A 15,152-nucleotide genomic window follows, 5' to 3' on the forward strand; every position below is an offset into this window, starting at 1 on the left:
CCTTCAGGATCCCTTATTCAAACTCTTCCAGTAGTATGTCCTGTAGTATGTCCCAGCGGAATATACTCAATATAAGATAACATTTGGACTCTTTACACTGTTCTCCTATCCTAAGCACCATAAGAGTATTTGTGTATGTAGTATGTAAATGAATTTGTATCAGAGCTATAGCACAATAAACTATCTTCAAAGGAAGTCAAATGTCCCACTGCGATTGTTGGTTAAATGTAAATGTAAATGTAAATGTATAGGCATTTATATAGCGCACTACTTACCCGTAGGGTCCCAAGGCGCTTCGACCGCTGCGAAACCCTTCCTGGCTTCCCTGAGAGATGGTCCCTATTGGGTATCTCCAGGGTGAGACCAGGCATCCCCGGCGGTCTGGTGGGGCCGTTAGTGAAGATGAGGCAAGCTAATGCCCAGAGTTGCCGAGTGTGATCGCTGATCAGAGTGGGCACCGAGGCGAGAGAATTATCGAGTCCGCTGACCCTGGTCCAGAAACCTGCCGCGCCGGGAATCGAACCCTGGTCCCGGGCCGTCCTCTGATCTTGGGACTGCCGCCTCTAACCAGTGAGCCACACTACTTCATAAACCACGTTATAAAGATTTTTTGGAAACCAAGATACTGTCTTAAATAAAATAGACAGTTATCCTGTGAGGGCGTCGTGTTGGACAGGATGAAAGGATTGTACCTGCTTCTATCGAACTTTTCTGCTGAAGATACCAGAAAATCCTGACCATGCAAGACAATAAATTGATAACAGATTTTGTCAACAACAGCCTGGATTAATGTAACTCCCTTTGTTAATCTTCTCACAAATCCTTTTCAAAACTGCAAAGATAGCAAAACCTCCCACCCGCTCAAAGCTAAGTTAAAGCCTCCTGGCACTTTTTTAGGTCTCGCCTAACGACGCAGCTCATGTGCTGCTCGCTTGCGAGAAGTATTGTCGGTTTTCTTTCGGAAGTGTGTTTGGTGAAAGGGTTGGTTTGGGATTAAAAATCAGCCTGGGCACGCTAAAAAAAAAAGTGGCCCACATTTGCCTATTGCCTTTCCTCAAAACACTTCGGCGAAATTTTAGAAAAATAAAAGGGGGGGGGGTGCGTATTAGTTCACACTGGTGAAACACACCTAAAAACATGTGAGGCCACTTTTGCTCAGGCCCCCTGCCCCCACTTAATCTGCATATATTAATAGGCCTGCCCAGCGATAGAAAGGGAGTGACACCTCTGCCGTTGATTAAGAGGAGGTAATGGACGCCCATCTGCCTCCACAAAGACCACTCAGGCACCCACTGGGATGCTGGCAGCATCAAGCAATGCAGAAACCACCAAATCGGCCCCCAGGCTGCTCAAAAAGCATCCCACAGCTGGAGCTGGACATCGGCCCCTCGGGCATTGCCCGAGTGCCCGCATTACCAATCCGATGCTGGTTGGTGACCTCCCTGTCTCCCTTAGGCCCCACCCATCCAGACTCGTTATCTGTAGCTCGTCATGCACCTGTTGTGCCCTTGCCTCACGCTCGCGCCCTCCTTCTCTGAGAGGCTTTGGTCGTGTCTCACCAGTGCTTGTTCTTCATATTTATGGCTCGGGCACAATGTAACTTTTTTTCCCTTCAATTTGTTTACTTTTTTTAGCAGTAACTTTGGTGGCTGGGCGGGTATGCACAGCTTGCCAAAACTTTTTTTAATAACTCAGTGCAGCTCCCGCTTTATGGATGTTGCGCTATAACTTTTTAATGTGCTCTCGGCCTTCGTTAAACTGTCCTCCAGCCTCTGCAGCACACAGAGCACTACTTCTCCTCAAGTTGCAGTCCGTGCTCCAGCAGCTGCCTAAGACCCGCCTTCATCACCTTCAGGATCGCAGCCTGGCCATGGACGAGGGGGAGGAGGAAGAGTCAGGATCTGTGATCCTCCACAGGGCACAGGTCAGAACATTGTTAAACTAAATATGCTAGTGGAAGAGTTGTGTATACATATATTTTTTTGGTTGTTGTTATATTTAAAAATCATTTTTGCTCAAACATACTTAGTTACTTTGAGCCCAATATTAGTGTGACGTCCACTCTCCCTTTTTTAGGTCTCTCTTACGCAGTGCACATGCGCTGCATAGGAGACCTTTAGCCGTCGTTCAGCTGTTTTTCAAAGCACATACTCGTGCTTGTGGTGGCATACAGCTTGCAGGAGTTCGCAGCAGCGAGCCACAAGCACTAGTATGTGCTTTGTAAAAGAGCAGCCTGCGGGCGCGCAAGTACTCGTTAATTAACTTTTGCTTTTGTTTCAGCTCTTGTTTGTTTTGCTTTCAGCGCCAATTGCACGCGCCTGTTACATACACTCACAAACACAAATGTTTTGTTGTACGCACATTCTGCCACTAGCACAGCCTCGCAGTTTAAAATTACCAGCAGTTATGCTCCATCTACATGCTGACGAGCCGCACCAAATAAAATTTTTCATGGTCTCCGCAGGAAGAGCATGAACACTGACGCCGTTTGTTTTGTGAGAAATAAAATGTTTGTCTAACCACACACAGATATTGTTTATTACAGCTTGACCGGTCCCACAATGAGTAGAAATGCTACTCCTAGACCCTGCTATAATACATTTCCAAGAGTGCGGAAATTAGGTTTGATGTAAAAAGCATCTGTTTAAAAGGAAGCTTAACGCAATATAATGCCGTTATTTCCACAGTGAGTTTCACTTTCTCAGCCTGCCGTTGTTGAGTAACGCATCTCAATCTCCCGCCCCTTTGCAGCACGCACGCCACTTTGTACCCCGCTTGTTTGTTGACTGACTGTCTGTTGCAACGTCACCGAAGCCGCAGGCATGTTATGAAAAGAGCGCTTCCACTTGATCAAGGAGTTATGAATACCAACCATATCTGGCAGTGTGCACTCAGCATTTCCCCGCAAAAGTAATGCAGGGGTTGTGATGATGTTTTGAGAGCGAATCAGACAGGCAAAACTTGGCTCCCTCTTTTAAGCTTCAATACAAGGAAAAAACACCACTAGTAGATTAATTCTGCCAGGGCAAGGTCGATTAAGATTTCATTAGACCATTGGCGGTGAAACAACTTATATGACACGAATAGCTTAGCACTGTATCATTTTAATTAGCATTCATACAAAAGGTGTCCTCACTATAAACAATCTAAAGGTGTATTAAACAATCATAAATATTCATTAGTTATTATTGAAAACCTTATTCAGTAACCAATCATGTTGTCGTGCATGAAAGCACAAAAAGTCTATTTTACTATCAACAGCCCATATACGCCTCAAAGTGAAATACTGTAGTTCATTCATTACTGCACCAGAGGCGTAGCTACCATTTGTGCAGCAGGTGCAGTGGCACCAGGGCCCTGAGCCCTGAAGGGTCCATTGAATCCTGAAAATTGCTGTATTTTACTACTTCCAACAGCACTCACAGGGGTCATTTTCCATGGCCACCTTGCTACACTGCTGTTCGGCACTTGACAGACCTAGCCTACTTGTGCACACCTTTTGAGAACAAGCATTGGCCTGCCTTTGGGACCTTATAAGTGTTTAGTTATGCAGCACAATATCCTTGGTGCAACCACATTAACTGTTGCCTGGCTAAGCACTTATAAGATCCCAAAGGCGAGACCTATTTGCTATGCTAATGGTTGTTCTTATTTGTGACTCGCAACTTAGCTTTATTTCATATAGTGTGCAGCTTGGAACTTATTTTTGTTTGTGATTCAGTTCCTCTGCGATATGCTTGTTAGACTATGACTAATCATCCTAATTAGTAACGAGCATTTGCAATGCACTAGGTCTCACATTTGCGAAAGTTTGAGCTATTGGCATTGTAAATGACAATGCCTTTTGTTTATGTATTTTTTTTGTAACATCAATAAAAGGCATTGTCATTAACAATGCCAATAGCTTAAACGCTTGCAACTGCGAGCCCTTTTGCATTGCAAATGCTTGTTATTTTACTGTCACTAACTTCGAGCACGACTCTTTCCAGCTATGTGCAACTGTCGCTCAGGTCTGATAGTGAAATAATGAAATGTGAATTTTCGGCATTACACTTTCAGCAGGTGACCCAAGCATTGTCCGCGCCTTGGAAAGTATGTGTCTCCTGAAAGGAGGTGCAGATGCAGTGTAATGGGCAAACCTGTCCCCGAGGTCTCGTAGCAGCTTTAGAAAACTGCTCAAGACCACCCCTAGGCTGCATTGAAATTTGTAATCACAGCGCTGAAATGCAATGTAAGTACTTTTGAGCACTAAATAAACTCTCTAGTCAATATAGAGTTGTGGCTGAGTAACTGGTTTCAAAAAGACACTACAGTCTGAACACTTGCATATTTATCCACTTCCAAATACCTGTCAATAACTCGAGGTCAGAATAAATGCTTATTCATTTTCTTGTATCAACAAAGAGAAAAGTGTTCTTGCATAAGAAAAAATAACGCAAGAAGTGCCTGTTTGGTTGAAAGGATAGAGAAACGCCATCAAATGCTTCAGTTTTCTCTGTTAGAAAAAAATAATGACCATAAAAGTGTAATCCCAGGGTGAGCTGCAGGTTGTTTTCTTATGAAGCCGATAAGGTAAGTGCTTCCCACGGAGGGGACTTGTTTATTCGACATGGTACACAGAACCGTTTTCAGTGATGGCATCGCCCCCTCAGTGGTGTCTAGAGCAGAGCGTCCCAACCTTTTAGACCCGTGATTCATAGAGGAACACACTTTGCAACCCATCGAGCTTTGCTGGGCATGGGGCAGGCGATTTAAAATGTAGCTAAAGCAATGTAGTACAGCGTCATTTATAGACAGCACATGTTTCGTTGATAATTCCGCAAAATGTGCAAAGTTTTACTGCTAAAACTATGTTATGTACAAATAATAATGTGTGGAAATAGGGTTTCAGTGAATATGTATCATTTGTGCATTGCCAAGTAAAGCGTCTTGATTTGTTTTGATCCCATTGAATTCTTTCTTTCCATCACACTTCAGGATTACGAAAACAAGTACTGCATTTTGCTTTCGTAACTGCTTTCACACCAGCTGTACCCCAGCAAGACTGTCTCATATTTCACTTTACTTTCTTTGACTGCAAACTGAGAGGAGTTTGTAAACACCAATGCTCATGATTAAAAAAAATATAAGCAGCAATTTGTCATAAGATATAGCCTGACATTTGACCTCTGGCTTTAAAGCAGAGCAGATGTGGCAAAATAAATACAGAATGTAAAGATATCTGTACAGTGCTTAATTTGAGCAGGTGCTCTGCACCGGCACTTCTTTCACAGGGCCGGGGCTACAATTTCTGGTCCTGCAGGTGATGGACTCAATATTAATTGCCCAATTTAAAATAAAAAAACCATATACCTTGCATGTGACGGGCTGGCATGTTTTCATAGGGAGGCATACATCTTTTCAGGCAGGCATGATTCTGTATCATCACTTTAGTGATGATGTCGTCACGCCTGTAAAGAATTCAAGAAGTCATCACTAACAAATGGTTTGCATTCTATTCCCCCGAGTCTGCTGCACCCTGCCACTGCCTGGGCCTAAGCCTCCCTTAGGATAATTGTAGTGGGGGCCTGCGGCCCTGCATTGCTACTATCCTCAACTTGCTTGATGTGGCTGTGGCCCACTGCAACTTTTGTGCGCTATGGAGTCATCTGCAGTTTCCGTGCGCTGCCTCCAAGCATGCTAATTGCTGAGTGTGCTTGAGCCCAGTAGGGGCAACAGCCATACTCACGTCTCACAGGCATTGCAGCATTACGGTTGGGGACAGTGCTTTTGCTGTAGCAGGCTGGGTCACAGCAAGCTGAGCAAAGGATGCCTATGCCGTCGTCAAAACTGGACCAAACTAATTACAGGCAGCACTAGCAGTGACATGACCTGCTGTGCTCAAGCAGCCTCCTGACCTGCAACAAACCCAGTCAGACTGCACTGATTTATAGATTTTAAAAAAGCTGTTTCAAACGGTGTACATTTTGTTTTCGCACTCATCTGGTGGTGTAGGTAAAGAAGTAAAATGCATGTCTTATGGGACAGACAGCACAGCATGGTTACAGGATAGAGATTGAGGCAGTGCGGGTCTTGAAAGTTGGGTACACCGGAAGTAGAAGTGAGCTGTAGCCTCCTTGGCAGCATTTATAGCCCGGCACTTCATTTTTTTTTTTTTTACAAATTAAGCACTGTATCTGTATTTGTTGCTTGAATTTTTCGCCACCCACGACCAACCTCCAGTTTGGGAGGCGCTGTTATAGAGAGATGCTTTTCCAGGCACCCTCCTCCCCACAGGCCTATCAGCTTCTTCTCCACTTCGAATAGTTCGTTCTACTTGCCTCTTGTCCCTGTGGTCAGTGGACAGCAGCAGACGGGAAGCAGAGGGTAGAGATGATAGGCGTGTCCATGGCAACCCTTTTATTTGGACAAGGAACGCTGGAGACAACGACATTGAGGAAATTGGTACAGACTGCTAATTACTCTGTACATCAGTGTGGAGGCTTTTGAACAGCATTGGCATTAAAAGAAAGCCTTTTTAAAAGAAAACTTAGAGAAGAAATCACTTTTAACCATGCTTACAAAACAAGCTGCAGACATCAACAATCGCACTCTGTAAGATTGTGCAGTTACACTAATCCAACCGTATACTATGTTACATAGGTGTGTGTGTGTGTGTGTGTCTTTTCTTTTGATGTACTCGCCTTTCTTTATTTTTCATTTTTAGGTGTGTTTATATTGGCTCCCAAAGTTCCTGAATATGAATTGACACTAACACATTACCATATATTCTGTACATTGTCAAATGCGACCTCCGCTATCTAGATGGTCCTTACCGATATATATAGGAAGCAAAACCGACTCACAAAGATGTGCATTTGTAGCTTTTGCTGCATTTGGAAAGCAAATGGCTGAAAAATATAGGTGCTCTGCTATACTTGTACAATTTAACCCACTGAAAAGTTACTGAAGTGCATAAAGGAATAGGTTTGTGATTTGTAACATAACAAGACTGTCTCACATAAAACCAAAGGGAAACAAACCCTGTTGAGTTTTATTAGTGTGTTATGCATATGAGTTCCCATGTTGTGATGAGGTATGTTTCACAAAGAAACCAAATACCAATGTATTTTATGCAGTGCGCTGCAGAGTCACACTAGTAGCATAATTAAATGCGTTACGTTAATGTCTTTGTATTTATTTATAATATTTTACTCAAAACATAATAGCTTACATTTGCTGTTGTTTAACGTGCATTTATAGGAAGATTTTAGTTTGTGTGTTTGTGTAAAGCCAAGTTGAACAGTAACCAGTGAAATATGTTGGGTGGAGAATACGTTTCTTTTGGTTGAATCCACCAACCCTTCATAAACCCAACAATACATACATCAACAATAGAATAATTTCTACATCTAATTAATTGTGTATTTAAAAACATCAGTTATTCTACAGTCTCTTGTATAGTGCATATATTTTATCAAATAAAAGTTGATTCACTGGTCGGTGAATTCCTCTTGCTGTCTAGTAGACAACTGGAGTACAACCTAATATTATGGCTAATATTGCACTAATGGCCCTGGCCGTTTGTTATCAAGGTCTTTTTTGAGAAAACAAGGGGAACCCAATAAATGGCCTGGGACCATGGGTATCAAGTATTTCAAGGAAAACAAGTGGTCCCCAGCATAAAAAGAATAATTTTAGCAAAATAATATATAGACCACAATGGGCTGCTATATAGTACAAAAAATCCCTTGTCCAGCCGGGCAGGGAATGTTTATTCAGGTAATAATTTGTCTTAATGTACGAATAAACCAAGTAACCAAAGACATCAAGGTTACTGTAAGGCACAGTCCTGTGCCATACATGGAGGAAGTGAAGGAGGACAGTGAGTGCAAACAATATCAGGCAAACAAAGTGAGCTATCAGGCCACTGACACAAATTGCAATTAACAGTGTATCCTGGAGTGAATCAACCACACGCTAATACAATAAATTTTAAATATGGGACACTCTTAAAGCAGTCGACGGACGTTTCGATCCCAAGCTCAATTATACAGGGATCATCTTCAGGACTTTCATAATCAAAACTTTTGCCTGAATATAACCTTTTAACATAAAACCGCCTGTTATGGAAAAATAGAAAGGAAAAAACAAAACAGAAATATAATCAGTGATTAAAAAAGACATGTACAGTTTTTGCTCTCCAGTTACTGTATTCGGAATCGCTGTGCATTCCGTGCAATTCATGTGAAGAATCTATTATTGACCGTTTGGTGGTATCTCGAGGTATTTCTTTTTGGTGTGACCTATACTTCTTAGGAGAGTTGAGGTCGAGGTGGTGGCGTTTTGGCCGTGTTGGGAAATAAGCCACGAGTGAGTTGTGATTTTTAATAAATAACGATGGGAGTGTAGCTTAGTCAGGGAAGGTGTCTAGCATGCGCTGTAAGTAACACATATCAGAATTGTATCTGTTAATGGGGTTTTTGTCCGTTGGATGTCTTCGTGACTCAGTATCTCTCCATACACACGTGATCCATGTATTGCCCAATAAGCAGTGACTCATCTTCCAACACGGAAGGAATCCTGCTGAGCACAACGCGCCATCGGCGCACGAAAAGTTACCGGTACCTCTAGGTAAGCCTCTGACTACTCTCTAGAAAGAGTATACAGGTAGCATATTTCCCGCTAAGATCGACATTCTTTTCACTACAGCGGACCCTTCATTTTCTGGCCCTAACGAAGGATACCAGCGCTGATTATCGAACCGCAGTAGGAACTACCTCCACTGCAGCTAAGTATGCTTTTTCGTAACGCCCACGGTACCTATAACTTAAAAATAAGTATAGACCAAATCTTGTCTCACTCCCGCCTTTTTCCACCCCAGTTTTAGATCGAAACTCCGTAATTGAAAAGGGAGATCAGAATATACCGAATGAGGGCTTTAAATAATACCTACCATACATCAGCACAGTTGCATCTTGTATATGCATAGAAATGTAATTTAATTTACTTGTAACTTAGCACCATTTTATTTGACTCATTTTAATTTTTCAGACCCTCTTATTGAAGTAATTTTTGTGCAGAAAATCTTTCTAAAGCGCAAAAACACTGGGACAATTATTACAAATCCCGAGGAACTAGATTCCAAGGTAAAAGTCCATTTAGAATAGCCACTTCGCTAACAGCCAACGTGAAAACACCCTTCTCACTATGGCTCTAATTCTGTCCTTACAGTCCAACCAGACTCGAAAAAATTGGCGCCACAACCAGAACCTCATCCTTGCTGCGTTTATCTGAAGTCCAGCTCGGAATTCAACTTCTAAACATGGTAAATGTTTGATCCATATGCCAGTCCCTGTTGTAACTGAGAAATTAATGATATAAGTAACAAGAAGGCTCTCTCATTTTTTGCTAACAGGATGTCGTGCTATCGCCCTAACTATTGAAGACATCCAACGGACAAAAACCCCATTAACAGATACAATTCTGGTATGTGTTACTTACAGCGCATGCTAGACACCTCCCCTGACTAAGCTACACTCCCATCGTTATTTATTAAAAATCACAACTCACTCGTGGCTTATTTCCCAACACGGCCACCACGCCACCACCTCGACCTCACCTCTCCTAAGAAGTATAGGTCACACCAAAAAGAAATACCTTGCGATACCACCAAACGGTCAATAATAGATTCTTCACATGAATTGCACGGAATGCACACGTAATGCACTGCGATTCCGAATACAGTAACTGGAGAGCAAAAACTGTACATGTCTTTTTTAATCACTGATTATATTTCTGTTTTGTTTTTTCCTTTCTATTTTTCCATAACAGGCGGTTTTATGTTAAAAGGTTATATTCAGGCAAAAGTTTTGATTATGAAAGTCCTGAAGATGATCCCTGTATAATTGAGCTTGGGATCGAAACGTCCGTCGACTGCTTTAAGAGAGTCCCATATTTAAAATTTATTGTATTAGCGTGTGGTTGATTCACTCCAGGATACACTGTTAATTGCAATTTGTGTCAGTGGCCTGATAGCTCACTTTGTTTGCCTGATATTGTTTGCACTCACTGTCCTCCTTCACTTCCTCCTTCATGTATGGCACAGGACTGTGCCTTACAGTAACCTTGATGTCTTTGGTTACTTGGTTTATTCGTACATTAAGACAAATTATTACCTGAATAAACATTCCCTGCCCGGCTGGACAAGGGATTTTTTGTACTATATAGCAGCCCATTGTGGTCTATATGTTTGTTATCAAGGTACCACCAGTGTAAGATATCCTAAGATCTACCCCCTCAAACTCTATGTAAAATCTACTGATATGGAATCAAACCGATGTGGGATTAACTTAAAATGACTTGTTAAAACTATTTAAGCTTCTGGTAGCATTACAGTGTTTACCATAGGTTCTGGTACAAACTCTTTAATTTCTATCCGGTTAGTCATGCAGAATGCAAGAATATGGGAACAGTAAACGCCATTGTCATTGGAGTTTCTGACTTGCAGATTCTAAACGAGTTAAGGTAGATTTGAATTCTTTTATTCCTCCGTTCTAGAGTCAGCGATTTCTTTCTAGGGGCAAGGTAGCTTGGGCTGTCGAAAAGGAAAGGGCTTCCGACTATTACCTTCCCTACAGTGATGGCAGCCAGTGCTTAATTTGAGCCATTGTTTGTTGGTGGGGCCGACATCCACTCATTTTTGGAGAGCGGCGCTTATTGTCCCTCATCAGATGTTGACCAATAGCAAGAGAGGGGAAAAGATACAATGGAGACAAAGGAGGAAGGCAAAACACAGAAAAACTGCTACAAAGGGAGAAAGCAGGAATGAAAAAGAACCTGCAAGAGGTGGATTCAAGACTAAGCATTTGGCACGCTAACCTTTAATAGCACCACCTGCGGGCATCTGAACAGAGCTTTGGGCACGAGTCTTCATTCTTTTACAAATGAAGTAAGGGGAAGATCCCAGTAACTCTCCTGGCCTTCTCTTTTGTACCACTCTTTATCCAATCCAGAGTGCCAAATAATGCCTAGTAATAGTTCTTATAGGAGATCTTGTTCATCCTCAAACCATTGGCGTTCTTCAGTACCTTCAAGCCTAGAAATTCCTATATGGGAACTTATCACCCAGCTCATCACTGTCTAATGTTCCTACCCAGTGAAGAAGGGGCTTCAGGTCTACATTGGATGATTCAGAATTCCTGAAACCCATATAGAGTAGTAGAGGTACATTTAGGGTAGTCCAGAATAAGCATGAAATATGTTTTACGGATCTGGGTTCTATCTTCTGTAGAATAGAGACATTTGAGGAACCCCAAAGTTGAGAAATGTAGGAGGCTGCCAGTCACACCTGAGTCTTATATGCTTAAAGGGCGGAGAACCAGCTCCACTCATTAATTTCCAAATGAAAATAGCAGCAGCCCTAGCTCGCTGCATTAACTAGGTGTTACCTCTGGCGAGTTCTTCTGCTAGTATCCGAGCCAGGTGTCTGAAACACTTTCAAACAATTATTGAGATACAGCTTATCTGTATACCATTTGTGTGGCTTCTATACCGGGAACTTCGTTTTGATGTATGATTTTTTTTAGTCCAGCTAGAAGATTGTGTTCTGAAAAGCAATTTAGCAAATAATACATTCTTATGGGAGTGTGGGATACTAATAAAGTGACATCAGCGAACAAGATCACTATTATTGGCTATCCCACTGAAAGTGCATCATTATTACAGTTCTCCATATGTGCCACAACACTGGTGTTGTACAAAATAAAAAGGGCCAGGGCCAACACACACCCTTGTGTAACACCCTGTTTATCTTGAAAGGATGTTGTTGTCGCAACACTTTGTTCCCATCTCTTTTTTGCGTAATTCTCCATGTGCAACTTGATTATAAAACTTAACAAACCCACAGAGAAGTCAGCTCTCTGAAGGGTCCCCATAGAGCCTGGGAATATTGTCTAATGCAGTTTTAAGGTACATTCAAACTGTGTTATATGGCTACTTTAAGACTGGAATTTTTTCGGGCCCCAAGCCAAGAAACCTTTATTTCAGCTACATGCAAAAACACCGTTGGTAAGAACCAAAATATAAAATCTCCAAAATGAGAGCTATGCTTATGTAGCTGCGTGGGGATTTTACCTACAAGGATTTTTGTAAATGGATCACAACTTAAAATGTAATTTAAGGTAAGTAAATCAATTTTACCTAACCGATCTTGTTAGGAGACGATACTTTAACAACCTGCTGCAAATAATTCCTTGTATTGTACAATACAGAAAAATGGATGTGCCAGGTATGCTCATTCATGTACACCTCACAGCAGTGTATGCTGTCCTCATTACTTTAAGAGATTATTTGCCAGAAGTTTTCAGAATCTCTGCTCGTAGCAGGTTCTTGCAACTCCTTCACTGCTTTTCCGCCTGTGGCTGGTTCTTATTGCCCATCTACAGTTTATATTCCCTATGTACTTCGTGCATGGTGTCCTTCCGCCCCATTATAACTAAGCAGAGTTTTCCCTTTTCCTTTGAACTCCTGGTCATACCAATGCAGAGGGATCCTGTGCGGTATTTCTGCTATTGCAGGCTTGGTGACTAAAGGTTCTAATCTTTCCACAAGGGATTCACGCAGTAATGGTATATTATGAGGGCCGGTGTGGGGTGTTAAAAGTTGCTTGTGTGGGAAGTGCCGGCAAAGTGGAAAAGGTCCAAGTATTCTAAGGCTTAAACAACGCTTTGATAAGCAGCTTTTTATAGGAGAATGGAGAGACACTCGAAGCTCTGGACCTCTTGGGCTTCATGTAGAAATACAGGTTTGAGAATAACATCTTTATTATTTTTTGTGGAACATGGACAGCCAAAAATAAAGATGTTATTCTGCAACTAGAAATAGTCCTGTCCTCTGTAAACAGACTTGAAAGAACGGATATTATTCCAGATAAGAATCTTTGTGATCTTCTATGGAGTACACACTCATCACTTCTCAAACTTGTGTGGGAAGTGTGTGGTTTTAAATGACTTCTTGGCTGCCCTTAACTTTACCATAGTAGCATGGGAACCATGAAGATTGATACCAATGACAAAAGCATGTATTTCCATTGTTCTAATCAAGGGTTCATGATCACCGTCTGGCTGATTTATCACCTCCATGTCTTACACCAGTTACCAATCCACCCCACATAATAGGATATAGTCAATGTATTATGTTGCTTTGATGTAGTGTGGCTACAGGGGAGTGGGTATATCAAAATGAAATCTGATGTTTCAGTCGGACAAACTATGTTAAAACATCAGGATGGCTATCTGCTTTGTTGTTTTTGACAATTATTTAAAAGGAAGGATGTTTAGTTCAGGACCACCCAAGCTGAATTGTCATCTTCCATCAGTAGCTGAAATATCTTAAGGGGTTCAGTGATACAATTGAATTCACTAGCTGAACGCGTAGAGTACCTAGAGCTCACAGACCCATCTTCATCAGGGCTTCTCACTGCATTATGAAGCACATACAGAGCTGTGTTTGGTGAGGTTTGGTAATAGCAGGCAGCATTATCTGAATGAAGTACACCGTTTTCAGTTTAGCCCGCAGTCTCCACCTGAATATGTATTAGCAAAACTATATCTGGCGACCACACTTTAGAAGGGTCTAATTTAAACTTCAGGACTCCAAGATCATAGTCGCTTTCTCTAGTCTCCAACACAAAGGTGGAGTTATTTACCTCTAACAACATGGCTTCTCTCACAGCCTCTTGGTTAATGAGGACGACTGAAGTTTGGGTTGAGGCGTTACAGTAATCCAGATTGCAGAGAAGTCTTAAGGTTTTTTCTGTAATTGTTAATCTTCTTCATCTAAGCGTTTTTGTGAATCGCTGCATATGTACTGCCTCAGAGCCCTAGAGTTGGAGGTGACATGCAGGGAACGTAACGCAAGGCATGGAAAGAGATGAGAAGCAGGTCTGCATAATATTCACTATGCAATCACAAGATTAGACTGGCATGGAGGTTAGGCCTCACAATGTCAACTTCAAAAAATGTACCTTGCAGTTGTGATTGATGGGGAAATCCCTGGCGCTAAAGGTCAGTAAACTGGGTTGAGGAATTTGTCCCACATAAGAGCAACTTCTAGAAATATGCATGAAGCAATGGTTTGATTAGGTATACTTACTACTGTGTACACATTCTACAGGCTGAAAACAAGAGGTGTGTTGTAAGGTTTTGCCGAAACAACAAGAAATTCAGTTTGAATCTCTAGAGAGTGGTAGTAAATTTCATAGAGGTGATCCACCAAATATCTTTAAGCCCAATAGTTTGAGGACCTAGCTTCAGAGTGGAGTAACTGGTGTATTCTAGCAGGACTATCTCGGAGATGAGGTGCTGAACATATGGTGTTTGTGATCTAGTTGAGAATTACTTATAGAATCCATGATGAAATGGAGAGAAGGATGGAGGCAACTAAACAGCTGACAGTTTATTTTTACTTTTACATTAGACATGTTTACAGTAGAGACAGGTGTGGATAAAGTGAGCTGCCCAGAATTGAACTGTTTGCCAAGATTATAACGAAGTCAATTTAGATTTGGTTGATTTCCCTGTAGCCAATGTATGAACTCATCGGAATTTGTATCACATACATTTTTGCTCTAACATTTTTTTAACCTTGAAAAGATTACATTGCATTTGACTTTCCAATCCTTTTTCCAGTTATTCTGCAGGGCTCAATAAATGTATCGTTGAAGGGTGTCAGCTATTGTCATCCGTGTTCAAGAACAACGCATTTTCACTTAGCTATATTTAATATTATATGTATATTCCTCTAGTGTGTCTGCTAAGTATCAGTGCACTCACAAATCGGAAATATTTTGCTGTTGACAATGTTCATAAAAGGAAATGGGTTTGTTTTTCTATGCAGTAGAATTCCCAACACCAAAGACTGAGCTGGTGCAGAAGTTTCATGTGCAATATCTGGGCATGCTTCCTGTAGCAAAACCAATTGGTAAGAAATATACTTTTGTACTTACTATTGCACATGCTGTTATCCTGCACTGCACTGTCTTAATCGATTGCACTTTCTGTGTGATGATCATTGCGACTTAACATGCCCATGTTTAGAATAAATCATAAACCCCCTGTGAAAATAGGAGAAGACGACTTTAGGAGACTGAAAGTGACTTGAATATGTCTTGC

The 15,152-nt window shown here is 41.6% G+C and overlaps 1 protein-coding gene across 11 annotated transcripts in view; it reads left to right on the top strand.

Annotated features, from left to right (window-relative positions):
• APBB2 (amyloid beta precursor protein binding family B member 2) overlaps window positions 1-15,152 on the top strand; it is a 973,994-nt gene that overhangs the window by 903,588 nt on the left and 55,254 nt on the right. For 8 of the 11 annotated variants that reach the window (XM_086963922.1, XM_086963917.1, XM_086963923.1 and 5 more), the window contains one exon: window positions 14,878-14,961. In XM_086963922.1, coding sequence (XP_086820048.1) covers window positions 14,878-14,961 — 84 coding nt within the window. The remainder of the gene's footprint in view (window positions 1-14,877; window positions 14,962-15,152) is intronic. The other 3 variants (XM_086963921.1, XM_086963925.1, XM_086963928.1) reach the window with 1 other exon arrangement.

The sequence above is a fragment of the Lissotriton vulgaris genome, chromosome 3_2, assembly GCF_964263255.1.
Source record: "Lissotriton vulgaris chromosome 3_2, aLisVul1.2, whole genome shotgun sequence".
Lineage (NCBI taxonomy): Eukaryota > Metazoa > Chordata > Amphibia > Caudata > Salamandridae > Lissotriton > Lissotriton vulgaris.